Source organism: Pagrus major, chromosome 22, assembly GCF_040436345.1.
Source record: "Pagrus major chromosome 22, Pma_NU_1.0".
Taxonomy (NCBI): domain Eukaryota; kingdom Metazoa; phylum Chordata; class Actinopteri; order Spariformes; family Sparidae; genus Pagrus; species Pagrus major.
Window position 1 is genome coordinate 26,676,187 of NC_133236.1, and position 27,690 is coordinate 26,703,876.

The window sequence follows — 27,690 nt, forward strand, 5'->3', positions numbered from 1 at the left end:
TGTAGCAATTTACATATATAAATCACTTTTTTGTTGGCTGTGTGTGAGCGGATTGTAACATGACGTGAAAAATGACACCGTCCTCCACTAACAGAGAGCATCAGTAGCTAAACAACCGGCTTCTGGCACAACACTGAATTTCCACGTTAAAAAAGCAGCTTCCTGGATTTATGCACTGATCTCATTAGTCCAGTACAATAAGACATATGGCTGTAATGTTAGGAAGCGATTTAGCAAAGGGTGTGGATTAATGTGGTTGTCTACTTCAAATTCATAATAATATTAGAAAATACGATTGCTGTAGCAGCTGTAAAACCTTTGTATTCCTCATTTACCAGTTACTAGTGGACCTTTTGTTTCATCACTAATAATCAATAAACTTTTATTCATGTTGTAGAAAATTAAAAGTGTAACTGATCAATCATTCCTCATCATAACCTTTGACTCCTCTGTGGCCCTGTGCACAAAAAGTGCTACAGAGTGAGGTTGCCTCCTTGTGGTCATGTCAGCCAGCACAATAACAACAAATACACTTCAGGGGGTCAGGATGAAAAGCAAACGTAGACGTGACCAACGAGGCCTGAAGATTCAAACATGGCTTTGTTCCTTACCACCCACTGTGTTGTTCGTCATAACGCCATTCATTAATGTTTTTTACACACTGCGGGATGGTAGTGTAGTGGTTAAAGAAACCATTATTAATGTGTTGCTTAATTTGCCATGCAGCGGTTGAACTTTCTCTCTGAATTCGAGTATGCAAAAAATAATAATCACCAATCAAGCACCCTCTTATAATCAAAAGGTTCTGGATTTGATTACAATTTTAATGAAGGTGCTTGTAAGTCAACTGTATTGTGATTACCTCCCATTCAAATTCATGAAAATTAGTCAAAAAAAGGAAACAGCCAAGCGTGACATAAGCAAAATTCAACACAGCTGAGCTCACTATATCACTGGATACGTACATACGTGGATGCAAAAAAGTACAGAATATTGCCTGATGCTTCCTCGTGAGAGTAAAGAGCGAGCTTAACAATCTCCCAGAGCGCTTCAGGTCGGTGTTGAAACCACTGGTTGCATTCTCTGTATTATTCCTCCCCGTCTGGTATAACGTCAGTTTAGTTTGTGGATGATATTGTCAACATCAATCCTGATGTGCTAAGCAAAGCATACAACCACAAAGATTGTGTTCACATGAAGCGATGGAACAGGATTTGGAGGAAAAATGTGTGAGTGTTCCCTTTACAAAACAAATACCAGCTCAGGCATGATGTGTATATAATGATGTATATGTTGCATTTTACTTTGTCGGTGGCGGGTCAAGATACGTGTGTGGATGCAGAATACGCCAGTGCCTTTCTTGTGGAGTAGAGAAAAAAGCAGAGCGCCTGTGACACCAAAAGCAAAATAAACAAATCGTCGTTGGTGGAGCCTGTGGATGCCCACATTCCCTGTATAACTCCTGCTCGTCTGGTGATGTCCGCTTTTATTTTATTGTTTCTTTGTGTGTGTGTGTCTTTGTGGTTGACATATTACAACATAATAACGTATATAACCGCGTATATACATCGATGATTCACACCTTGCTGCCTCTTACAAATAAACAGCATTATATTATTCTATCCAAGCGAGCAGAAGCTGTAAGTTTGTGTCCATTCATGTCTCAAGTGCAGGTAAACACGTGATGTGTCGTATGGAAAAACTACAATAAAGCAGCATTAAAAGCCAAGAAGTACTTTTCAGTTTCATCAGGGGAGAAAAAAAAACGCCAACATTTTCAATAAATAACAGAGGATGAGAATTTGTGAGTCATCTGCACAAGTTTTCATATCATTGTCATCGTCCAAAACCACAAACTCGTCTGTTCCCTCAAGTCTCTGCCAGGAATTTAAGTGAGACATGTGCTATATAAATAGGAGCGTGGTTTCTAAACCAGCGTCTATAATTTTTGAAACAACGCTTCAGGATAAAAAAAATAATAATAATGTTTTGCTACAATACACATTATATACAATGATGATTTAAAAAAAAAGAGGAACGGCTTCTTATTTCCACTACACGAACACCTGTGCAGTGTTTAGGCTGGGAAGAAATAATAAGAGAGGAAAATGTGTGGAAAAACAATTCAAGTTATTTATTATTTGTGGTTTTTGAAATGCATTTTTGTTTCCCTCTCGGGGGTGTGTAAATTATTTCTGGAAATATCATGTTAGGTTGTGCGTTCACTGGCCTCGCTTAGTGTGTGGTTTGTTGTTGCAGTGAACGAAGCGTTCTCAAGTCATTTTCAACGGCTTTGCAGAGAGACTGAGGTGCACATTAATAATTATCATAAGCTTAATAATTGCACGTGCTTTCGTTAATGTCTTACTCTGAATAAAAGAAAGGGGTGAACAGTTCATGCGGTCAGAAAACAGACCGGGAGTTTGACCTGTGCGGGCTGCAAACACACGTATTAAATAAAGACGTAAAATACATTCACGCGTTAATATCAGCATTATTTTTTTTTTTATCTAATTGGAGATCACACCACAGTGTTTCCTTTTCCCACAACTTTCTTAGTGAACCACAGTGGAAGTGTGCAGCCATATATTTCCCTGATAACCTCATATCCCTTCACGATCTCTCTCTATCTTGCATAAAAATGTCTCTTAGCCATTAAATTCCTGTAACTCACGAGGGGTTTCATTCATTAAGCTTGCATTCCCCCCTTTTTTTTCTCCTTTTTCCAAACCCTTCCCCCATTTTACTGCCCTGGCAGTATTTGGAAGAGAAATGGACGACTTCCCCACCAAACTGCTCCCAAAGAGAGAGAGAGAGAGAGAGAGAGACAGAGTGGGTGTGTGTGTCTGTGTGTGTACAAGCCAGACATCTTGTTACACAATAACGACATAGCAATAACACAACGGGAACACACGCACACACGAGAGAGAGAAATTGAAAACTAGCTTGATAAATACAACAACAACAACAACAACAACAAAAACGGGTTAGCTCGACCGTTAATCCTCCTCACACACACACACGGGGGGAAGCCATGTTTCTACATCCGCAGCTCACGAAACACACACATTTAACGGGAATTTACGTCGTAGCGATCCGCGACAGACACTTTAAAACGATTAGCGTGCGAGCCTGTAATTATTCAGACGTGATAAATGTCGTTTATCTGCGAAGTAGCAGCCTTTTCTGCGGCAGTGTGTCCTCTCCTACAGCAGGCTGCCATTTCTACCTTCCCCTCTACAGACGCGTGCGTGAAACACACCGCCTTGTATTCTTCCGCAAAGGAGGCTTGCGCTCTTTTTTTTTTTTTTCGTTTTGAGGGGGGAGGGGGGATCTAGAGAAACGTGCCTCCACCGCCTCTAAAAAACACCCCGAGGGCTCCCCGAGGTAGCGACATGTTTGCTGTTGTGTCTTTGCGGGAGGAAGACGGTGTTTCGAGGGGGAAGGTAAAACGCTGCACGCGCGCACTAGTTCCCCCCCCCCCGCACCACCCCTCCTCCTCCTCCTCGCTTGTGGCGCGGAGGGATACTCGACTGCAGCCGGGACTTCGTGCGCGCGGAGCTGAATGGAGGCAGCCTCTTCCTGGTGGATAAACAGTGACAGCTACAGGGCAGCCACCTAGACCCGCCACACAGGCTCTGGCGCTGCCCTGGCAAACAACACCAAAATGGCTTCAGACAGTACACACATCGCGCAGTTGACTTCTGGTGAGTAAAGGAGATCGGCAGAATATGTCATGGTTGTTGTAATACCCCCTCAGTTTCCTCGGTGCCCTCTTCTAACGCAGCTCCCGTCCTCTTCTCTCTCTCTCGCTCTCTCTCTCTCTCCCCCTCCAACCATTAACCAGAACTGTACTTCCTAATAGCCCGATTTCTAGAAGCTGGACCGTGTCAGAAAGCAGCCGAGGTTGGTGTTTGTGCGTTTTAGGATAATTTACAACGTGTCCGAAATTGTCACGGGGTGTAATTTTGTATTTTTTATCCTATTTTCAGACCCTGATAAGGGAGGTGGAGGAGAAGGAGGTAAGCAGTCAGCAGCACGAGAGAGATGCTTCTCTCCGCACCGTACTTTGTGTTGTTGCTTTCACTCTGATTTATCATTTACTGTTTTAAAAACATCACCCGATACGTTTCTGAACCGGATGATCACGGTCGACACTATTTTTCCCATCTTAGCTGCTGCCCAGAAGGCTGGACTGGACCGGGCTGGAGCACCCCGGGACGTACGAAAATTTGGTAAGGGAGCCCTATAACTGAGGAAAAAGTTTTTAGAGAGCAAAATAAAAATTGAATTTCCCGCAATTTTTAAATCAGGTGGCAAAGAAAAAAACTGCAAAGGACTTTGCAGGGGCGAGCTGGCTTGCGAGTCGGGGCCGTTCGGGGGGCACCGAGGGGTCGGGCTCCCGGCGCCCTGTGCACCGCGGTGTGCGAGTTTGGTGCCATGCATGTGCTAAAGGTTTTTAAATAGTTGTTGGGAAGAAAATGTGTGTGAAATGTTGATACGTCATGAGTGTTGTGGTGTAGGAGCGCCAGGATCCGGAGGAGGGACTCCCTGCGCCACAAGCCAGAGAGAGAGAGAGAGAGTGAGTGAGAGAGATGGAGGCGCTCTTGTCCTGCAAGAACCATAATATGTGTGCACGGGGTTGAAAACACACACAGGGGGGGCAAGAGTTAGAAAACAGGATTTTTTTTTTTTTTTGGTGGTGCAGAATATAAACAGTATGTTCAGTAAAGCTGGGAGTTAGAGCTTCCCATCTGAAGGGGGACTGTTGTGGAGTGCTTCTTCTGGGGGTGGGTGGGGAAGAGAGAGCATTGTGGTGCAAGCTTTCGGATGGAGGAAGAAGGTTATGTGAAGATGCGAGGTAACGTTTTGGGCTGATAATCTGATAATCGCGTTATTAATTGACGTGCTAATTGTCATGTAAACAAACAAGGGGGGGGCTTTGCTTTTTTTTTGCGTTTTTACGCATGGAGGCGTGGAGAGAATTAATCATCGCGGGGCATATTTATTATGGGTTTTTTTTGAAAGTGTGCATCCACACTTTGATTTCTGCTGTTTTATATGGTTTATTTATGATATTAAAAATAATGACCTGTGGCCATGTTTTATGAGCTACGTTTTCGCTGGATTTTCCCCTCACTCTCTCGTGCGCACAGACAAGACGCATGGAGATGCAAACACGAGCTCGCATGAAGCGTAGATCCACCAGGATTGTAAATCTTTTACGTTTAAGACATTATTGACAGTTTCTTTCTTCCTGCCTGTGTGTGTGTGTTTTTTTTTTTTTTCGCTCTCTCTCTTCCTGCTTGGCTCATTCGGCTCTCCGTCCCTCCTCCTCTTCTTCGTCCTCCTCCTCCTCCCCATTCCCAGCCTTGCCTCCTGTCTATTGTGCATAATTTTCCTCGATTGAAAAAAAAAAAAAAAAAAAGATCTTGCAGAGGTTTTTTTTTTTTTTTAATTATTATTAAAGCGAAGGGGGGAAAAAAAGAAAAGAGGGTGTTTAGAGACATGGCTCGGAAGTGTTTTCTGGGCAGGTTGGTGTCTGCGGCTGGTACAGAAAAAAGGGGGTTGGGCAACAGTGAGGAATCAACACAGACTTCAATGATACTGCAATAATTAAGGATATTAATTGTGGTTAATTAATTAAGGCGGATTAATTAGATGTATAATTATTGTAATTTTGCATATATAATTGACCAGAAACACAATATACATAAGAGTATGGACCTATTTTTGTATGGAAATAGCAGCATATTTCCATTTTTACCATATTTACACCATTTTCACTATTTTTGCTTTTTGCTTTAAATGATTTAAAACGTGTCTGATTTCAATTCTAATAACATATTAAAGAGAATAACGTCCTGAATAAGTGATTTTTATTGATTTTTGAGCAGAAATAGGTGATAATCGTAAGGAGGTGTGTGTAGGGCCATGTGCTCTCTGCTGGTGCTGTTGTGACTGAGAGATGAGCAAGAAGTAAAATGGGGCAAATTGTTGATAGATGTCGCTCAGTTGATGTGTGTGTCGGTGTGTGTGTGTGTGTGTGTGTGTGTTCGTGTTCATCGTGGCTTTGTGTGTACCTGAGAGGGGATTGTGCCCTGATATGTGCTTAGAAACACTGATCACGTCCCCCGAACCAGCAAGGATGTGAAAGCAATTAAGGGGTCATTAATTGTGTGTGTGTGTGTGGGTTGATGGAGAGAGAGTCTATGTGTGTGTGTGTGTGTGTGTGTGTGTGTGTGTGTGTGCATTAATTGTTTAATTTCAGGCTAATTTGACCCCGTTCAGATATTTAAATCAGATGTGACTGAAACAAAACTGATTACCGCATGTCTGATTTAAATTAATATATTTAGAATAATCCTGAAATAAACACAGTGCTGCTGCTGCACGCTGCATGTTTATGTCTCCCGTCCAGTGGTTTCAAGCAGGCAGGCATGTGTGTGTGTGTGTGTGTGTGTGTGGTTGTGTTTCTTCAGTGGTATAGGCCAGTGCAGGAGGAGTGTCCCCCATGTGTCGGTGGAGTCAGAGACGCACACACACTGTGTTTACAAGAGTGTGGCTTTCATTCTGCTTCATGCTGCATGTTGCGTGCCACACCCCCCTTCTCTGCTTTCACTTTACTGCACGTGAACTGAATCCATGTCCATTTAGAAAACAAACGTTTAACTGTAATTCAGCGTTTATTTAGATGTTATATTTATTTTATGCTTGTGTCATTTTGTGATGTAAATATTGAGTAATTAATTATTTTGTCAGAGTGCTTTAAATGACGACTTTCTGCAGTTTGAGAATAAATGTCATTCAGTACAAAGGAGAGTCATCTTTACATTTTAATATTTTTTCCTTGATATTGCGATTATTTTGACAGATATTGTTATTGCGATATAATTCATGATTATGATGGATGGTTAAATTTTACATCACAGTTGTCATTGTTATTCAGAAACTAGTAAAATCATGATGATGTGGCATTTCTCCCGGTCTCTGCCAAAGGAGAACAAGCTTTGCAGCCCAGAGCATTTCATTAAAACACTGTTTTGTGACACATCTAAGCTTTATAAAATAATTGCAGTTCCTTCGATTTGGATAATTGTTCTTACTCATATTGCGATTCTGGTTATTGTGCGATCAGTTGTGCAGCCCTAGTTATTGATAGAATTTTTCAAAGGGCTCCTTTCCATTTCCAAAATGGTGTTTGAAGTAGTGACCTTGTTTTTTGCTTCTGCTGAATTCTGCAGAAAATAATTTTATTTCAGAGTTTGTTACTAAATGGAATCAATCCAGAGAGCAATCCTTTGTGTCTGCAGGCAACAATCACTTGTAAATACTTAATTATTCCCCTTTTTAATAGAAGAGAACTGTGAATGATTGTTTTTTATATTACTAGACAGTTTTTGTTGTAATAATGTTTTCCTTTTACTTGCCACCTTTATCGGAGTCACTGCAGGCTGAGTTGGGCTGCAACTAATGATTATTTTTATTGTTGTTTTATCTGTTGATTACTTTCTGGATTTATTGATTAGTTGTTTATTTGTAAAAAAAAAAAAAAAAAAAGAAATAGTGAAAAAGATGCCTCCTAAAGCTTAAGATGATGTCCTCAAATGTCTTTTTTTTGTCTACAACCGAAAGATATTCAGTTTAATGTCAGAGAGGAGTATAAGCAGATATAAGCAGAAAATGCTGTGCCAGTGTGAGTTTGATGTCTTGATGTGTCAACATTTGGCCACAAAGGCGCTTGAACACATAGTTTTAAGATGCTAATCTCTGGCTGGTGTTTTGTCAATTTCCCTGTCTGACTACAAGCTGAGCTAAGAATGTGTGTGTGTGTCTGCAGGTGAAACTGTACCGACATGTCAGTGCAGACCACCTGTTGCAGGTCTGCTCCAGAGTTTGTCCGCTGCTGGAGAGGGAGGTCCCCGCCAGCGTGCCTGGACTCACGAGCCTGCTGGGGGCCGGCAGGCAGAATCTCCTCCGCACCACAAAGAGTGAGTGGATACATAGTGCATGATGTAGCACATGAGCTTCTTCAGTGTACACATATGCTAACACACCCACTCAGAGACCACTGTGTTACATCTCTCTGCATGTGTGTGCAGGCTCACGTAAATAGATTTTTTCATGAGCTTATGCAAATATAAATGCATGCATACAGAACAGCATGGCGAGTCTTAATACAAACTGTATAATGTGAGTCTTTATGCAGATCTTTTGTGTTTGTTTTACTCCAGGTTGCAAGCATGTTGTGTGGAAGGGCTCGGCGCTGGCTGCGCTGCACTGTGGGCGACCACCGGAGCCGCCTATTATCTACGGCAGCCCGCCTAATATCGGTAAAGAAATATGCTGAACAGAAAAAAATAACATTCAACTGTTCCTCTTTGTTTGTGCCTTTGATATTCAACGTATGAGTCAGATGCTACATATTACACTGTATCTCTGTCTGCCAAGGTCCTCAGTGCCAGTAGCATCTGACAGCAGTGTTATTATTGATTTCCTTCAGTATCACAGTCTATTTTATGCACAGTGGATGAGCACACTTGCGGCCCATTTACATGTTCTTTAAAGGCCTTTTTGTTAAATCAGTGTGTTTCCCTTGATTTGCTGCTGATCTACTTTATTCTTTTCTTTGCCGTCCAGTCGAGACGAGCTTCGGGCGCCGGCTGAATGGCTCGTACCGTCTCCGGCAGCTGGTGCCCACGGCCGTGTACCAGCACATGAAGATGCACAAGAGGATCCTGGGACACCTGTCGTCCGTGTACTGCGTTACCTTCGACAGGACGGGACGACGCATCTTCACGGTGTGTGTGTTGACCTCAGCTGTGTGTTTAAGGAGTCCTTTCAAAGTGTTTAAGTGACATTATTGTGCGCTCGTGTTTTCTCTGTATCTGTTTAGTGTCACCGCTTGTGTGCCGTGTGTGTATGTGTTTGATTGTTACAAGCCGTCGTACCACGATGACCCGGCGTCTCTATTCCCTGTTGTAACAGTTCTGGTAGGAGGTAATTACTGTTTACCTAGCTGTGGTGGGGCGTCTTTATGTGAATGACTCACAGCTATAGCCCGGATTCATCCTGCAGGGGAGCAAATTATATCATATTTTCAAGAAAGGAAAACAAACTATTCTCAATGAGTAAGTCGACCTTTGCCCTCTGAACGCCCCCCTGTGCTGTTTTAGTTTCCCTTTGTGACACGGTTTGGTCGGAGATGCAGCTCGGGTGAAGAGTTAAATATTGAGCGAACAAAGAGATAATGTTGATTTAATGTTGTCGTCCTTCTGTTTGGATCCTTGAGTCAAACACTGCCTGCTGCTATACACCATTTTCAGCTTTCACTTCTTAAATCTCTAAAAATGGCTGGCTGCTGAGAGGGAGGGAGGGAGGTAGGGAGGGAGAGAGGGAGGGGGGGATAGATTGACTCTCCGTCTCTCTTTTCCTGTTATCTCTCTCTTTCCAACGTTCTTACACTCCCTGCTCTCTCTCTGTCTCGCTCTCTCTTTCTTTTTCTCTCCCCCGACCGTCTCTCATCCTGCGCTGCCCCTCCTCTGTTCCCTTTCTCCCTCCCTCCCTCTCGCCTCTCCTCTCTTCTTGCTATTTCTCATCATAACTGGAGAAAATGTTTCCTCTGAGGCGCTGGCTAAGTGCCAGAATTAAAATTCGTTCTTGGTCTCCCTCACTACCCTTTTTTCTCTGCGCTCGTTTTCTCTCCGCCTCTCTTGCTGTCTCCTTTCATCACAAGATCATTTTTATTTATATATTTTTCTTATTTTTGGAGCTCTCCGGTCTTTTTTTTTTTTTGCTGCAGTGGAAGGCAGATTGATTGATTAATCATTGACTGTTTCATCTGGTGCAAACATTCACAGTGATCATCTGTGATCAATGAGCAAGGGCATGTTTATTTGGTTGAACAATTGATTGGCAAACGGCCACATTGATTTGTGTAATTTAGCTTTGGTAATAGCTGCAAGTTCATTATCATAGCTGCTGGGAAAGACGGATGAGACACGCCAGTACGCATTGTTTGTCGCCTGTGACGGCAGCTAACGTAACTTCACATCGGAAGCAACAAGGAAAGTTTGTGTCAAGCCTCTGGCTTTTACAAACCCTGCACCGCTCAGGCTCGTCTCCAAATGGTGCATAGAAAATAAAGTCAAACACTTACTGGTTCAAGATTCTGAAACGTAAGGATTTGCTGTTTTTCTTTTGTTGTGATGATATTAAATAATGAGTCTTTAGGTTTTGGACTATCAGTTGGACAAAAGACGCTATTTGAAGACGTCACTTTGGGCTCCAGAAAAATTGTGATGAGCTTTTATCACAACTTTTTGACGTTTTATAGGATAAACAATCGTTTCGTCAGTATTTTTGTCCATTTTAACGCAGTAACAGTTTGTCCTTGAGCTGTTTTTTCTATCTAAATCAAGGGATGCTTGGTGTTTTGATCAGTCTACATGGAATAACAGCTCCAGTCAGATTCAGTTCCACTGGTGATGGAGCGAGTGATTATGATTTATTCAAAGGAGGGGGTTGGTGTTTTCATCTCACATTTCCTCTCAAATCTATGCTGATGCCGATAACGCGGCCCGTCTCGTTAGATACGTTGGGGATATAAAAAGGCTGAGTGATCTGAAGCTAACTAACTAACTGGAATCTAATCTGCTGTTTGATAGGCAAACTTGATAATCAGGTGTGAAAACTAGTGGAATTTGTTAAATGCACTTACATTTCTAACATCACATCCTCATTTCCTGATGTGGCTCTGTGCGCACTTCTACCTGCTCTATTAGTCCCTTCTTTATCACGCAGGCAATTTGTATTTTTAAAAAAATGAAGATATGAGATTGTGTCACACTGTGCTTGACAGCGGTTACCTGTTGGTTTTAAAAATTATTTTCAGATCGTAATCAAGGTGCAGATGGGTCTGGCACCATGTTGAATCACAAAAACCTTTAACGCCTTACAAGCTGGATCACAGCCAGAAATTCTTACTCGAGTCCCTGAAGGCTGTTTCCATGTCTTGATTAAAGGTCTTGATTGAACACACTAAAGACTGTGTAGGAAGCTGCCTGCAGGCTCCCAAACTTCTTATAGACTCGCCTTTATGGATTATGTAACATTATGACCTTTTTATCGTAACTAAATTTAATACTTATAATATATTACTTTTATATAAGAGGGCCTCCTCCCTAAAATTGCCTTTTTGCGAGAAAAACCCACAACAGCTTTTATCAAAATAAGACATGTGACGTCTTATCCAATCCTCAGCCGATTCACAGTAGTGTTTCTCTACAGTTTTGAGCTCCCTCTTCTCCTTTGGTGTAGTTGCACTTGAGGCGAAGCGAGGAGTCCTCACAGAGCAGGCCGGTCTATCTCACAATGGTGTGAAGAATCTCAGCTCTGAACTGTCTGGGTAGTGAACAGTGTCTCCTGTTGCTTGTGGTTAAACGACGTGCTGAGTGATATTCAATATGCTCACCTGCACACAGTAACCCCGTCACTGTGAAGCTCTCAATCAATGTAATAGTTTACATTAACAATCAGCTTAGTACACACATATACTGTAGTTTAGTCAATAGAAGGCATTAAAAGATTAAAAATAGTCACTACTTAGTATGCTTATTGTTTCTGTATTTGCAAAGTTATTTGAATTTAATTTAATTTTCTACCACTGACAGCCGAGTTGCTTAAACTAACTTAAAGTTTGGCTCCTTGTATGTACAGCATATGACTGATTAATTAATTGATTTCCTTTATTTTTGTGACAGTCACACAAAGAGCCCAACCCCCCAGTTGCAGCTGTCAAACATTTCAATTCACTGCACAATTACAAGTTGCCTTCTCTCCCATATTCGGCAAAACAAAAATCTGCTACAACAAAGCTTCCCCCTCCTGAAGCACAACTTCACTTTTTCATAATCATCCAGCCAGAAGAAATCAGCATGAATGAAGGATATTTTAGTAAAAAGTACACTCCTTATGTCCTCGCATAATCAAACACTAACTCATATATACTGACGCCACAGTGACAATCAGCCTGTCAGTTCTTTTTCTAATTTTGTCCATAATTTGTATTCAGATAGTCTAAAATAATTTAAAGGATTTTCTATGACAGCTGCAGAGCTCACGAGTTGCCTTGACTGGTAATAAGTATGTGCCTGTAAATGCACTGAAAGCACTTGTGCAGACGACAGTCTGGTGCCTTGAAATGTTCATTGTCACTTTTGGACACGCTGCAGATTAGTCACCTCTATTTTCTGAATCTGAATAACTTCATCCTCCTTCTGTTTGTCCTCCTAGTTTACCAATCTGCTGACTGTCTAAGGCTGCAGTCGGCCCAGATATATTTTAAAATCGTTTTTGAACTTGACATGTTTAATTTGTCTCTCTTGAAGTGTGCCTTAGAGGCAGGCATATATAAAAATACTTCGCTCACCCCCTATTGGCTGTGCCGTCTTTCGTTTCCAGGGCTCAGACGACTGCCTCGTTAAGATCTGGGGAACGGATGACGGACGGCTACTGGCGACTCTGCGCGGCCATGCCGCTGAGATCTCGGACATGGCGGTCAGCTACGAGAACACCATGATCGCCGCCGGCTCCTGTGACAAGACTATCAGAGTGTGGTGCTTACAGACCTGCGCCCCTTTGGCCGTCCTGGAGGGACACGCAGCCTCCATCACCTCGCTGCAGGTAGGCGGGTGCTCAGGGTGTGTGGCTTCACATGCATGTTTGTCTGCATGTGTTTGGTTTGCACAAAAAGAGGAATGGAAAGCCAATACAATATTTATAACACTTTTCACCAGACTGTCTGTCTGTCTGTCTGTAGAGTGTCTGTAACTTTATATTTTAGAAACTTTATCCACACTGGACAGTTTAAGACACTAAATATGATGCATGTTGATTAATTTAATGCTGTCAAATATGTAATTACATTCTTTTTATAATGTAAAAGCCACTAAAACAATAATTAGCTCATGACAAACTGTTGTACAATCCACTGCGGGTGTACATGTTAAGAAGATGAGGTCAACAAGACACCTCCGACATGACCGGCTGGTATCCGGTGTCCAGTAAAGTGCCAGTATTGGTTCCATCAGAAGACTCATTTTAATCAGAAATGTATTATTTATGTTATTCTGTGTTTTTTCTTATTATCCCATGAAAATCCATTTTCCCCTCTCCTGTCTGTGGCATTCAGCCTTAAGCTGTTTGTTGCTGCTGAAAATGTGAATCTCAAAAGGTGATTTCCTGGAACAGGTGGGCACTGCAGTGTTTAGTAAACATCACCACAACAAGAGTGAATAGTGCACTTTGCTGGTGGAAAAGAGACTACAGTGCCCGAGTTCATTGTGATAAAGGAAGAGGGCTAATTCAGGGGTTTTGAATAGTTTTAGGGGCAACACAGGAATCATATGTACACAGGTGCAGCTTCTCAGTGGGATCAGGACATTTTTGTTTTTGATCTTCTCATGGGATTTATAGACAGTGAGAAGAATACACAACATTGCCAGCCATATCCTGTAAATGCTTGATCATACGCAGCGTTTGTTTTGTTTGCATATTTATCTGTGCATCTATGTATTTGAGGTTTTTTGCATCCTCTCACCTCTTCCTTCATTGTTACGAATGCTTTTTGAAGCTCATGTGGGTTAATTTTCCTTTCTTTTCTTGCTGGAGTGTTAGCAAAACATATTCTTATCGCCCAGTATAACTCAGCTGTAACCTCTAATTGGTTGTGTTTGCAGTTTTCTCCTCTCTGTTGCGGCTCCAAGCGCTACCTGTCCTCCACCGGAGCTGACGGCACCATCTGCTTCTGGCAGTGGGATGCACGCACGCTCAAGTTCGGGTGAGAAACACAAGACGCAGCACACACTGTACACGCAGTCTCACCTGCACAAGTGCTGTTCACACTTTTTACATCTACATGCTGTTCATCTTTGTGCAAACGTGTTTTGTTTTCATAGTTGTTTTTGTTTGTTACATGGTGAACATTATAGTGTACTTACTATGCTGTATGTTATCTTGATGTCTTTGCCTTATGCAGAACATTGTTTTAGACTACTGATCTTAACTACGCACAGGTTTGGGATGACGTGTCACTTTTTTCGTGTTTCTATATAAATACCACTTTCTGTGTGTGTCTGTGTCCAGTCAGAGGCCCAGTAAGTTCACGGAGCGTTCCAGACCTGGCGTCCAGATGATCTGCTCCTCCTTCAGCGCAGGTGAGGCGCCGCTCGCTTTTGATTTTTTACGCATGCTTCCACACCACCGGAGGGGAATCGGCAGCAGAGCTGAAAAAATGTGCTCATTTAGCCCAGATTAAGTGAAGAGCTTCGCACAGCAGACAACCACACTCGAGTGGGCCGCTGATTTTCAGTAAATGTGGAATAAGTGTGCTTCACAGTTATTGAGAGCATATTTCTAATTTGAGATGCCATTGACCTTAAACATATGATAAACAACTGTAAAGTCTCTGTTGCACAAAGTTTGCACCCACAATCACAGGACAATTTTTTGTTCGTTTTAAAGTGTATTGTTTCCATTATTCATGTAAAAAATGAGTGCTGGAATGTATGAATTTTGTTACTCAGACGCTTTTATGTGTATGTGTGTGTGTGTCCAGGTGGTATGTTCCTGGCAACAGGAAGCACGGATCACATCATCCGGGTGTATTACTTCGGGTCAGGCCAACCAGAGAAGATCTCCGAGCTTGAGTCCCATACGGTGAGTCACTAAAGTGCTTTATCACAAAAACTGTGCTTTAAACTGGGAAAAACTACATTCTGTATCTGCATCATTCAGCAGGTTGTTTCTGAAATTCATCAAATATTGAGCACGAGGGTTCACTCACCTTGGAAACAGTAGTTTGACCCCCCCAAAAAAACCCTTAACTCAATGTCCACTTACCTGCTTTAGTTTCCCAATGCTACCAAAGCTCCAACTGTATCTGATGGACTTCCCCAGCAGCTAACGTCTGCTCAGCTGTCCTGGAGATGTCGTAGTCTTGAAAATATGGGTCATCATTCTCCATGGCAACTAAGCAAAGCTCTGTAAAAGTTTATTTTTGTCGTTATTTGGAACGCTAGCGGAGAAAATGTTTGTTACTCGTGGCATTGTTTTGATTTTTCTCCTGTGTTTTTCTCACCTAGGACAAAGTTGACAGCATCCAATTTTCACATTGCAGTGACAGGTAGGGTTGCACAGTCGGTGTGTGTACGTGTGTGTGTGTGTGTGGAGCTACAAAATAGCTGTAGTTAATTTTTGTGTGTGCACCGCCGTTTGTTTTTATGGAACCTCAGGGTGTTGTAATGTGTCTTGATGATGTCAGCAGAAACACTTACTTTACTTGCTATTTGATACATGCTCTGAAACACATCCTCACACAAAAACACATACAGACACACACACACACACACACACGCACACACACACACGGGCGTACACTTGCACACATCATGCACTCTCCTGGTGTTAAATTGTGTGTGCCTATGTGGAGTTTGCAGAAAAACGAGCTCAGCTGTAATTCCCCTGGGTTGCAGTGATCTCAGCAGTGAGGGAGGTAGACTGTCTATGCAAAAAGAAAGGGGTGGAGGAGATGGAGATGGAGAAGGAGACGGGTGGGAGGGTTCATATAATTAGTGTATCCTGATGTTCGAAGATGAAAGCATTCATTGTACTGCAGAAAGCTGAAACAGAACCGAGTGTTATATTTACAGTTTACCTATGCATGAATTTGCGCTCACAAATTGGTGTGTGTGTGTGTTTGTTTTTTTGTGTTGTAGGTTCGTAAGCGGCAGCAGAGATGGTACAGCGCGAATCTGGCAGCTGCAGCCTCAGGGCTGGAGGAGCATTCTGCTGGACATGCAGACCAAATTACCCGGGTATGTGTGTGCACGGCTGTCTAAAGTCTGGCGCGCTGCTGCTCTCAGAGCTCAGAGCCGTGGGTTGGGATGATCCTGCAGGTTATAATGTCACTCTAAATTTTACAAAAATCAATCTTCTTGCGTGCAAAAGTGCCAGACCTGTAGTGTGCAAAGATTCCCACTTGAAAACAATGCACTGTTTTGAAAAAAAAAACAGTTTTATTAGAAAGAGCTAAAACGCGACTTTCTGCCCTTTGTCCCAGCAGCAAAATGCTTCTCTCACAATAATTTAGACCTGCATTTATCTGTTTTTACGAGTATGGTGACCTACTGCATAATCTACAGCACATAGATAATTAAGTTAGAGAGAAAAAAAAACATCTTCCCACCTGTGGCATGAAGCGTGACACGGTGATTGATTACCCGACCGCTCCCAGACAGAATATAGATTTACTGCAGCCATCACAGACAGTGAATGAATGAAGATGACACTGACAGGCTATTTAAGTGTCTATTGCCTGAGTGAACACAACAAACATGAGAATAAATACAGATTTTAAAATAACCTGGTTATCTAAAAATATATATATGTGACTTTCTAAAAACTGAAGTTCAGATATTATTTTAAAAAATGAAAACCAACAACAACACAACTAAACTGATACATACTGTATGTATTACCATAGGGTTATCGCCAAGACAGTTATCTCCAACAACAATTATCCAATTAGCTGATAAATTACCTGAAGATGTGGATGAATTTGTCGACGTCTCACTTGAAGTCTCATCCTCCATGGAGGGCTCAACCTCTTCTTCTTCTTCTCGCCTGCAGCCGTGCTAACGTTAGCCGTGGCTGCTGCAGGGGTCCCGGCTTTCCCGACTGCTTTAAGCTCACCATTGCCCTGACTCACTGTGACTTGAACAAGCTGCAGGGTAGACACCGTCTTGCTCTCTCACTACTATACTAAGATACTCTCTCACCTAGATATGCTCTCAGGAACTGAACTTTGGCACCAGTTGATTGAGCCTGAGTTGGTACTCCTCAAAAGAAGTTCAGTACCCATGTCTTTTACCTCGTGATCTTGTCCTGAAACAAAGTACAAACAGAGTCAGGAAATTGCACAAGAAGGTGTTGAAATGTTTTGGAAGTGCTGGTTTTCACAGTTTACACATGTAAACATTAACAGCAGATGTTGTGAATAATTACCCTAAAGTGTAAATAGATAAGGTCGAGCTGTCAGACTGGCTAGCTCCTCATTAATTGTGTATAAAGGCACAGAGGATAACAGATTAAATTCATTAGCAGGACAAGCCAGACGATGAATTGTTCACATCTTTGATCAATAACTCAGAAAAGAGGATGCATTCATTTTTTATGACATTTGAAATGTTTCACAAGATGTCTTTTTATTTTCTCTTTGATGACATTTTTGCCTATTAACTGATCCTTACTGGTACATGCTTGACGTCAATGTTTCGACATCTTTCCCATCAGAAAGTACAACCCTCCACCGCTGGAGGACAAGGTGACCAAGCTGAAGGTTACCATGGTAGCATGGGACCGCCACGACGGCACGGTGATCACAGCGGCCAACAATCTCACGCTGAAGGTGTGGAACTCGACGACTGGCAACCTCGTCCACGTCCTCATGGTATGTAGCGATTAAACACTGAGGATTTCATTTTGATTTCTTGGGGTGCTGTAATCTGACCGTGGATGTTGTCCAACATCAGGGTCATGAGGATGAGGTGTTTGTCCTGGAGCCACACCCCTTCGATCCAAGAATCCTTTTCTCAGCGGGTCATGACGGGAATTGCATCGTGTGGGACCTGGCCAGAGGAGTGAAGATCCGCTCATATTTCAACATGGTGAGACTGCTGACCACCCTGCGCCTCTCTCTTTCTCTTGTCTCTTCGTCTCATTGCCTCTCACCCACTATGTTCTCTTTGGCTGTGTTCACACTGAAGCTGAAAGTGACCAGATCCAGATATTTGTCCCCGTCACACAGATGTCATGTTTTCATGCACAGTGAATCAGCAAAAAAGATACAGACTAGTATTGTTATTTATTTTTCTTCCTCCTTTATTCTTTGCTTCTTTCCCACCACACACATGCTTTCTCCTTTCTTTTCTCGGTGTCACTCTTTGTCTCACATTCTTTCCCTCTCAGCCGTCACTAGTCTTCCCCTCTGATCACTTTCACTTTCTCTCTTTGCTGTTCTCACCTCCCCCATGCTTGAATTTTCTCTTGTCATTAAAGGCACCACGGTGTGTGGCCGTGGGCACGAGTCAAGGGTAGAGTGACACCACGCTGAAGTGCATATGCCACTGTACATATTCACCTGGTGTGTTAATCATTGTTGCCACTGGTTTTATTTCTTGCTTGTGTCTCTATGGTAACCAAGGACGGCATTAATCACAGTGTCAGAACAAGTGAGTCACTCAGCAGGCCAAAATCTCTGTGTTGATCATAGACTGTGAATAATGTTCAACAACCATAGATTGTATGAAAAAAGTGGACGTGATGTCGACCATCGGTTTGGTGACTGCTGCTCTGAGGTCTTGAGTTTGGTACTTTGGCCATCGCCATCTTGTTTTTTGGAGCCTGAGGTGACTATATTTGGATGAGGAGGTGGAGCTATTATTGTCTGCTTTACTAAAAATGAAACCATAATGTACAAAATGAACATCCTTTTGTATTGAAGAAGACTTGAAACCAACTCATGTGGAAACAGTTTATTGAGGTTATAAATAGAGTGAGAAGTGGGTTCATTTTTTGCATAGACTTCCATACATCAGATTTCTTTTTGAAACCATGGGAGTCGTTTCCTTCTGGACATTAGAAAGAATGCGGGTTCTGCATTGGCTTCACTTTTCAGACCTAGTGACTTTGTTTGCACAGTCTATATTAACAACATGTGATCGTGAAATGGCCCACATTTCAGTTTGAAACTTTTACTTGTCACCTTTGCTAAATAGTGGACACACTGGCACAAGTGACAGTTACAGGCTAATGGTACGTTTTAAAAATATAGTGTTCAAAAAGCACAAGTATAAATTATTCATAAGGAACTGACTCATTCATGTCAGGTACACAGATAAGTATCTAAAGGTTGCCAGTGTTAGTACAGCACTCTCTCCACAGGAGAGGAAATGAACCTCTGACTAGGCTGTCTTCAAAACTCATTGAATATACTGTGTGTCATGTTACACTAAGACTGTAGCAGAAGCAGAATAAATTTAACTTTTAATTTACAAAAAGAAAGAATATGTTTTAATTCTTTTGGAAGCTACATAGCGTTGATTTAATGCAAGCAAGCCAGTGCAAGCATAGGTGCACTGTTGCTTTTATATTATTACATTATTAACATCATATATCCCAAAACACCATTTGCAAGGTTGGTTTAACTAAACATGCTCTGCTCATTCTTACTTTGCCACTACAAACAGTTTCATCAGTGCTGTTGCTCCTGTAGCTCTTATGTGTTTGTTTGCAAGCAAGGGGGGTTCTTTAAAAATCCTGTAAGTGTGATAGAGGATGTGGTGCTGTACCATTTCTGTACCTGGATATTTGCTCGGTCTATTAATAACACTATTTAACTACTTCTAGAGTTGCCTGTTCCTGCAGCTCGCTAAAAAAACACACACAGTAGAAGATGAATGGGAGTTTTTTATTGCATCAGGTTAATCTGTGTTGGGTTGTTTGCCATGTTTTACTGAATAAGGGACACAGAGAGAGGTGCAAACTCTGAACAATGAGAGAATGGAGTTATTGTGAGAGTGAAGGAATAGCCACAGAATAAAATAAAGGCAACAGTGGGCTGACTGCCAGAACAGTTAAGGTTTTCTGTTGATAAAGATTTAGTCTCTTCAGCTGGCGTTGTGTTTTATCACTGCTCTTATCTTCTGTTTGTTTCTCTGTTGCTGCTGGAAAATGGGAAGTACAGTGTTACAGTCATTTTTTTATTCATGTAAAATCTGTAACTATTAATAATAACCACCAGTAATAAATGGTAAATTTGTGAACTTTAGTTCATAGTCCTTTCACTGTCAACAAACAGTGCTTTGTAAACTATTTATTAAACAATTGTTACTGTAAAATCTTTATTAATCATTACTTTTCAAGTGACTTATGGAATACTGCAGTTGATATTGTGTGCTAGATATTTCCAGTTGACTGACGATGCCAAACAGTTGCTACCGTTGCTCAGAATTCCCCCTGGTAGTGTAATATTATGATTTACAGTGTGCACCTATCTCCCCACCCCCTCCCCTCTCTGTATGTGTGGATAGATTGAGGGCCAAGGGCACGGAGCATTGTTTGACTGCAAATGTAGTCCAGATGGGCAGCACTTTGCCGCCACCGACTCCCATGGACACCTGCTCATCTTTGGCTTCGGCTCCAGCAGCAAGTATGACAAGGTAAAAGCAACAGGCCTCCCTCTGCCTGACACTTAGCAGCTCCTCTTGACATTATCAGTGATAACAAATGCCCGTGTAATTTCCCTACATCTGATCATTATTTTACAACCTCATTGAAAACATACAGAAGTATTAGTTTTATGCATGTGAGTTAATGTAGCTCATTACTTTTCCAGATAGCGGACCAGATGTTTTTCCACACTGACTACCGGCCACTGATCCGGGATGCCAACAATTACGTGCTGGACGAGCAGACTCAGCAGGCGCCGCACCTCATGCCCCCACCTTTCCTGGTGGATGTGGACGGGAACCCTCACCCCCCTAGATACCAGCGGCTGGTGCCTGGCAGGGAAGGCTGCAGGGATGAGCAGCTGATCCCGCAGATGGGGGTCACCTCCTCAGGTACAGAGGCTAAAAGCAGACCCTCAGTAGAATCTGTTCTCTTCATGATATGAAGGCATGAACTCAGTTGTAACTCTGCTCCGCTCTTGTTTGCTTGTACGCTTTAGATCAGGTCTTTACCTGCAGGCGAGGCTGTCTGAACTCATCTAGCAGCTGATCAAAGACACTTTTGTCGAGCCGATCATACAGCTCTCGTAGCCTGACAAGTTATCCGTCCTCAAATGTGCCTAATGAGAGGCTTTTACCGCAACTACACCAGCATTGCCAATTAAACCTAGAATTAATAAGGTTGTTTAAAATCTTGGCAGGGATATAAACAGTAACAATTGAAATGTATTAGTAGTACACAGTGGAGATAGGTGAAGGAGGCAAGGTGGGAAAGAAGCATGCTGAGATGATATGACTCTACATGCTCCACAACAGAGAAATAGAAGTGAATGCAACAGAGCAACATGGACATCCAGTTATTATAAAACAGTAGTGGTAAAACTGTAATTTTTGTTGGATTTAAGTTAACGCTCTCTCTCCCGCTCTTACTCAATTCCTGTCTGCGTCAGGCCTTAACCAAGTGGTGAGCGAGCAGGCGGTGGACGGTTCCAGTCCTCTGGATACTATGATTCAGAGGCTTCAGCAGGAACAGGACCAAAGACTTGGAACCAACGACACCAGGGCCAGCAGAGGTAAGACCGCCTTACAGCAGGAAGGCCGTACTATGGTAGTGTGGGCAGCAGTTTAGTGTGTTCACTTTAGTTTTCAACTGCAGTGGTGTAGTGAGGACATTACTCTGGGAAATTGAAATGAAGTGAAAATACTGAATCTCTCTAAAGGTTGTGGCATTTGTACGTTGCAGACTTATTTTAATCAAGATATGATGCATTTTTATAATACACTGTGTGGAAAATACACCACAGATGCAATGATATTTCATATTTTTTTGTTGTTTTTCATAGGGAAACAGCACCATGCATTATTTCCAGTTTTACAAAACAAGCATTTTGAGCAGCGTAGTGAGATTTACACAGGGAACCTTGAAAGTACATCTGTGTATCATCATATCTCCCTTTTGGTCTTCTTATCCATTAAGTGATGAAAACATTCAGTAGATCTATATCATGCAGGTGCTCCATACTAACACATTAACGCACACTATGATAAGTAATTGCCCGCATGCAGCTGGCTTTATCTAACAGCAGCAGTGTCTTTATTGCGTGCTTTGTAAATTCTATTTTACAAATGAAATATCATTAACTAACTCAGTAACTGGCATCCCTGTTTGTTCAAATCATCTCCTTTTCTTTAGTCTCTAAATTCAATTCAATTAGGGCTTTATTGGAGTTGAAAAAATGTGTTTACAGTAACTTTAAAATGAAAAAGAAATTGTAGACAAATAAAAAATTACAAATAAGGGAGAACAAGACAAGACCAAGACTTTTTTTAATGAATGCAAATTATTTTAAATGAATGTAAATTGCTCTTTGTATCCGCTATTCTTCACTTTCAGTGCTGAAACAGTGACTTAATAAACTGATTAGTCAATCAACACAGGAATAATCAGCAACTATTTTGTTATATGATTTATGGTTCAAGCTTCTTTCGGTCGGACAAAATGAGCAACTTGAAGACGTCAGTCAGTTTAAGATGATGATCAATAAACATAAGCTGCTGTCTTTTCCCATTATTTTAACAACAAAGACTATTTCACTAAATTTTGAGAAAAATTGTGGCATTTGCGAACACTTTTAAGGTACACGGAAGTGTTCGTCTATGTCCACAGATTCTTACAGAAGTACAGACACTTGTGTAAAAAAAGTCTCCGGTAAAAGTAGAAGTACTGATTCAACTTCTTTACTCAAGTAAAAGTAAGAAAGTACAGGCTCTGGAATGTGACCAAAGTATAAAAGTTAAAAGTATTCCTATGAAGGACATTTTTTGAGTCTCATTCCCAGGATGTCAGCTGACATTTTGCTTTTGGTAAAGCGTCCTGAGCACAGCAAAAAATGAGAAAATAAGTAATAACCAGACAGAGGGTGTCAGCAGATACGAGACACTAACAGGCGTTTTCTCCCCATTCGAATCCCCTCCTCTGTATCTTTCAGTCTTGTGACATTGTTTCGTCTCGCTACGTCCGGCGTGCGTGATATGCACTGATAGGTTGAAATCAGTCTTGTGATGTTGGGAAGGTGGCGTGCAATGATACATTAAAACTAAAGGAACAAGTTGTTGAAGCATGTAATATGTGCTATATTAAAAAGTTTTGCTGTCCAGCTTGCTTTATCAAATATATTAACCTGATTTCACCCAAAACAAGTTCACTTAAAATGCTGTTGATCACTTATTTCTCTCTCTTCGACACCTCTTCCCCTCAGGATCGGTCGGTTCGCCCACAGAGGTCCACTCTCCACCCAACGTGGGTCTGCGTCGCAGCGGGCAGATCGAGGGCGTCCGGCAGATGCACAGCAACGCCCCGCGCAGCCAGATGGCCACAGAGGGAGACCTGGTGGCCTGGAGCCGCAGGGTGCTGGTCCCTGAGCTGGAGGACGCCTCCGTCAGGTAACACACACATACTGTACACACATCACAGAGAGGAGCCTGCGTTCTGAGGTGATGCTATTAATGCATGTCATGACTCTGTGTGTGTGTGTGTTTGTTTTGTAGGAGACAGGTGAACTGGCGTGAGGCTAAAGGGGAGGAGGAGATCAATATTTATCAGTCAGAAAGGAGGAGACGCACCATCCACTCGCTCCCCAAGGAGAGCAGGGTAAGTGAATTAACACACACTCACACACACACACACACACAAACACACACACTATTATATACAAACATTATTGTTTGACAGGAATATAATTATTTTTCTCCTATAACCCACTTATTCATGAGAGAGATTTCCTGTTTCTTGTTGAACTATACTTCCGTATCCGTACGCATCATACTATCATCTGACTTTGTTGTCCCACATCCTCTCCTCCACTGCAGGTCCATCTGACGTCAGAGTGTGTAGTCGACGAGGCGAGGAGGAGCCAGGGTAACCACGGCTATCAAACTCGTGCTGCCATGGAGGAGACGAGCCGCCAGAGTGCAGAGGCCGGCGATGACGACGAAAGCGCCTCAGAGGTGGACTGCATTGTTTTGCTATGTGGTTAACACTTCTTAAAACTCAAAAAACACAAACTTTGGCTTTGAAAAATTTGTCTTTGTTGTAGTTTTTTTTGTTTTTAAGATGTCCTGAAGTTGTTTTCGAACAACTTCAGGACAATTATTGACTTCTAGTACTGAGAAGTATAACATGAATATGAACATATAGTAGATGTAATGATATTTTAGACGCCTCTTTAAACTAGACTTTTCTCTTTTGCGTGTTATTTTTCCAAAATAATCTGAAAAATGTTACATGTCCCGACCTTCATAGCAATTAAGCAGCCATACAGTGAAATAGATCTTTAAAAACTCGACGTCCACTTTCATTACAAGAGTCTAACAATGGGAATATTTTGTTTCTGGAGCATTGAACGGGTAAAGAGGGTGTAGCTCTACAGCAAAAATAATCTGAAAAACTGAACTGCTCAGCTCCCACATACAGTCCATTTCTAAAGCCGTTCCTTTTCACTGATTCTGTGTGCTAACATGAAATAATGTGTGCCACCAGGGAGAGGTGGAGGTACGGCAAATCAACGGCCATTCCTCAGAGGAGGAGAAGGAGGAGGAGGGAAAGGAGCCCTGGCCGGACGACCACAGTAGTTCAAGGTAAGATACATAAGGCATATCACACACATTTATCATGTCCACTATCTCATATGGATACACGCACGTTCTGTATGCAAATCAGAAACTTGGATACATCTGTGCATTTAATCTTCTGTCTCCGCAGCGACTACTCCAGCGATTATTCCGACTGGACAGCAGATGCGGGGATCAACCTTGAACCGCCCAAGAAAAGTGTGAAAGTAAAAAAGAAAAGCAGAGGCTCAGAGGAGGACGAGGAGAAGAAGAGGGACGGGAAGAAGGAAAGAAAGAAAGAGAAAGCCGACAAAGATGGCGCGTTACCAAAGAAGAAGCAGCCAAAGGAGAAGAGGAAGGTTTGTCATTAGTAACTTTCTTTCCCGATATTGTCACTGTGATTCAGAGTTATTACTTTTATTCAGCCATTTGCACAAATTAGTGTATTTTTGAGACATTTGATTTAGAAAAATTACACAAATGACAGTTTTTGATATGAAGTACGTATACATTAGATGAGAATTAATAGTAAATATAAGAATGGTTTATAAGTATGACATTTTTTACTTTGTCGTGTGTCCTTTAGAGGACAGAGCTGCAGGAGCAAGGGCTAACTCTGGAGGAGTGGCTTCCCTCCGCCTGGATCACAGACACGGTCCCCCGCAGATGTCCTTACATACCCCAGATGGGAGATGAGGTACACACCGCCTGTTTCTGTTACAGTGTCCTCACCACATGTGCCCCACATGTCTCCTCAGTCCAAAACACTGGCTCATGTTTTACATAGCAACAAGACTAAAACTCTGCACTAAATTTAGCCGCCCCTTGAGGCTGTGATGCCCATTACACACAAGAAAATAAGGGGCACACTGACTGATTGCTATCCCTAAAAGCAGCTGAAAAGTATGTTGCAACAAGTTTTACAGTTACAACACAGAAATATAAACAAGATACAGTTCTTTGGTATATTTGATTTCATGTTTGTGTGTGTGTGTGTGCAGGTATACTACTTCAGACAGGGCCATGAAGCCTATGTGGAGATGGCCAAACAAAAAAAGATTTACAGCATCAATCCTAAGAAGCAGCCCTGGCACAAGATGGAGCTCCGGGTAAGAAACAGAGTGACAAAGACGGATCGAAGACTCACTGAACAGAGACCCCGTGTACCTGCAGATTTATAATGTCTCTTTATTTGTGTACACAACCACCGAGGAGAGTAAGTCCCTTATAAAAATCACAGCAGATCCATGAAAATAAATCAATAAATACAGACCTCATATAGAGGGAATACATTTGTACTGTAAAGTAATCACAATATCATAAAAGTAAAAGTTACAGATTAAATTAAAGACTCTCAACCTCTCTGATACACATGAACATCAGATGCTAGATCCTGTTGATCCTTGAAGTGGTGGATAGTAACTAAGTACATTTACTTAAGTTATGTCCATGTCAACTGCTTTACATGGGTACAGTTTTGAGGTACTTGAACTTTACTCGAGTATTTCTATTTTCTGCTACTATATATTTCTACATTTCAGAGGTAAACATTGTACTTTTTACTCCACTGCATTTATTTGACAACTTCAGTTACTAGTTACTTTTCCAATTTAGTTTAATTAATCAAAATATAATCAACAAAAATATGATGTAATATAATAGATTAAGATAAAACTTTATCGATCTGTGGGGGGACTTTCCAAGCTAGCCAGAATATAAGCAACTTTACCAGCGTCACCATTAAAGTGATGAACACATTAATGCATCAATAATTATGATACAATAATAATACACGTTTTATTGTGGAATACAAATACTTGCAACTTTTGGTACTTTAAGTATTGTTTGATGCGTATACCTGTGTACTTTCGACACTGTGGTGTTACCACTTTAATTTAAGTTGAAGATCCTCAGTACTTCTTCCATTTCTGCTGATTTGGGATCTTCACTGCCTTTTTAGCTGTCTCTTACCTTCTTTTAAGGATGCTGAGTTTCTACAGTAATGGCTAAAAAGACAAAAAAAGAATAGATAGCAATTCCTAGGAACCTGAATAATTTCAAGCCACAATGATGTAATCATTCCCCGTTGCACACAACACAGTATTTCTTCTGTATCGCAGACGCTTGTCTGGTTTCACTTTCATGTTCACTTGAGTCCCCTTTCCTTCCTAATAACCTAAAAGAAAACTGTCTGCAGAAGAAAGTCCCGTCCCCGTACATGAAACTGTCTCTAAGAGTGGAAAACAGACTTTTACCACTTAAAAGTAACAGCTTATGGGATTGTATTCTCGTGTATTTTTCATTTCTTCTCTATGTGTGGAGGCAGAAAATAGCAATTTCTGTGCAGACAGCAGTCCGTAATGCATTGCAGGCACAGTGTGCATCTTTCTGAATGTATTGCCTGCAACGTGGAAGTGCAGCGTTTTCTTCTATTCCTTTTTTTTTTGGTCATTTGAACAAACAGGCCTAGCAACACTGAAGCATCACTTTTCTCAGCATGAAAAACTTACTGTGGCATTGCTGGCACTCTCTCAGCCTACAAAATAAACAACACTGAGATGGATTGTTTATCAATAGAAAATGAAAAGTTGTGCATTGATCAAAGGGGCTCCAGGGTCTGTGGATGATGTTCCCTGAGAAGAAATTATTAATTTCAATCATTTGTGTTGTTCAGGAGCAGGAATTGATGAAGATCGTTGGCATAAAGTACGAGGTCGGCCTGCCCACACTGTGCTGTCTGAAGCTTTCCTTTCTGGACCCTGACACCGGAAAACTGACCGGAGGATCCTTCTCTATGAAGTAAGCACCTCAGTGTGACATATCCTGTTCTTAAGAGCACTGTCCATTTTTCACCTTTTTCTTCCAACAATATGCAGAAATTCAGTGCTCACAGAGTGTGAAGCCGTTCTCCTCAGTAATCCGTGTGCCTCCCTCCTCTGCTGAGTTTAAATATAACATTCCTTTCCCTAAATGAATTCTCATCTTGACACAAGACAAGACAGTACTCATAAAACATTAAATCCAGTTGACTGATGATACAAAAAGTAAGGACTGTTATGGGAACGGCAAAGTGCTTCTCCGAATTCTATGTGTTTGATCTATTTTGCACTTTGAATGTGGTTGTTTTATTAATTCCTTTCGCTTTGTTATAGTCTTTGACTTACATGTACGTGTTTGTCTTGTCGCAGATACCACGACATGCCTGATGTTATCGACTTCCTGGTGCTGCGGCAGCAGTTTGACAATGCCAGAAAGAGACAGTGGGCGATAGGTCAGCCGGTTTTGACTTTGT

General features: G+C 41.8%; 1 protein-coding gene across 1 annotated transcript in view; it reads left to right on the forward strand.

Moving 5' to 3' along the window:
• Positions 1 to 3,614: 3,614 nt before the first annotated feature.
• phip (PHIP subunit of CUL4-Ring ligase complex) overlaps positions 3,615 to 27,690 on the forward strand; it is a 35,594-nt gene continuing 11,518 nt past the window's right edge. The window contains exons 1-27 of the mRNA XM_073492685.1: positions 3,615 to 3,707; positions 3,848 to 3,906; positions 3,993 to 4,022; positions 4,176 to 4,235; positions 7,841 to 7,991; positions 8,235 to 8,333; positions 8,641 to 8,801; positions 12,463 to 12,684; positions 13,740 to 13,840; positions 14,146 to 14,216; positions 14,618 to 14,718; positions 15,144 to 15,184; positions 15,777 to 15,875; positions 17,353 to 17,509; positions 17,592 to 17,726; positions 20,151 to 20,279; positions 20,456 to 20,681; positions 21,239 to 21,361; positions 23,048 to 23,231; positions 23,337 to 23,439; positions 23,658 to 23,795; positions 24,328 to 24,425; positions 24,550 to 24,757; positions 24,985 to 25,095; positions 25,400 to 25,507; positions 27,073 to 27,197; positions 27,587 to 27,669. Of these exons, the coding sequence (XP_073348786.1) occupies positions 3,668 to 3,707; positions 3,848 to 3,906; positions 3,993 to 4,022; positions 4,176 to 4,235; positions 7,841 to 7,991; positions 8,235 to 8,333; positions 8,641 to 8,801; positions 12,463 to 12,684; positions 13,740 to 13,840; positions 14,146 to 14,216; positions 14,618 to 14,718; positions 15,144 to 15,184; positions 15,777 to 15,875; positions 17,353 to 17,509; positions 17,592 to 17,726; positions 20,151 to 20,279; positions 20,456 to 20,681; positions 21,239 to 21,361; positions 23,048 to 23,231; positions 23,337 to 23,439; positions 23,658 to 23,795; positions 24,328 to 24,425; positions 24,550 to 24,757; positions 24,985 to 25,095; positions 25,400 to 25,507; positions 27,073 to 27,197; positions 27,587 to 27,669 (3,163 nt within the window). The 5' untranslated portion in view covers positions 3,615 to 3,667. The remainder of the gene's footprint in view (positions 3,708 to 3,847; positions 3,907 to 3,992; positions 4,023 to 4,175; positions 4,236 to 7,840; positions 7,992 to 8,234; positions 8,334 to 8,640; positions 8,802 to 12,462; positions 12,685 to 13,739; positions 13,841 to 14,145; positions 14,217 to 14,617; positions 14,719 to 15,143; positions 15,185 to 15,776; positions 15,876 to 17,352; positions 17,510 to 17,591; positions 17,727 to 20,150; positions 20,280 to 20,455; positions 20,682 to 21,238; positions 21,362 to 23,047; positions 23,232 to 23,336; positions 23,440 to 23,657; positions 23,796 to 24,327; positions 24,426 to 24,549; positions 24,758 to 24,984; positions 25,096 to 25,399; positions 25,508 to 27,072; positions 27,198 to 27,586; positions 27,670 to 27,690) is intronic.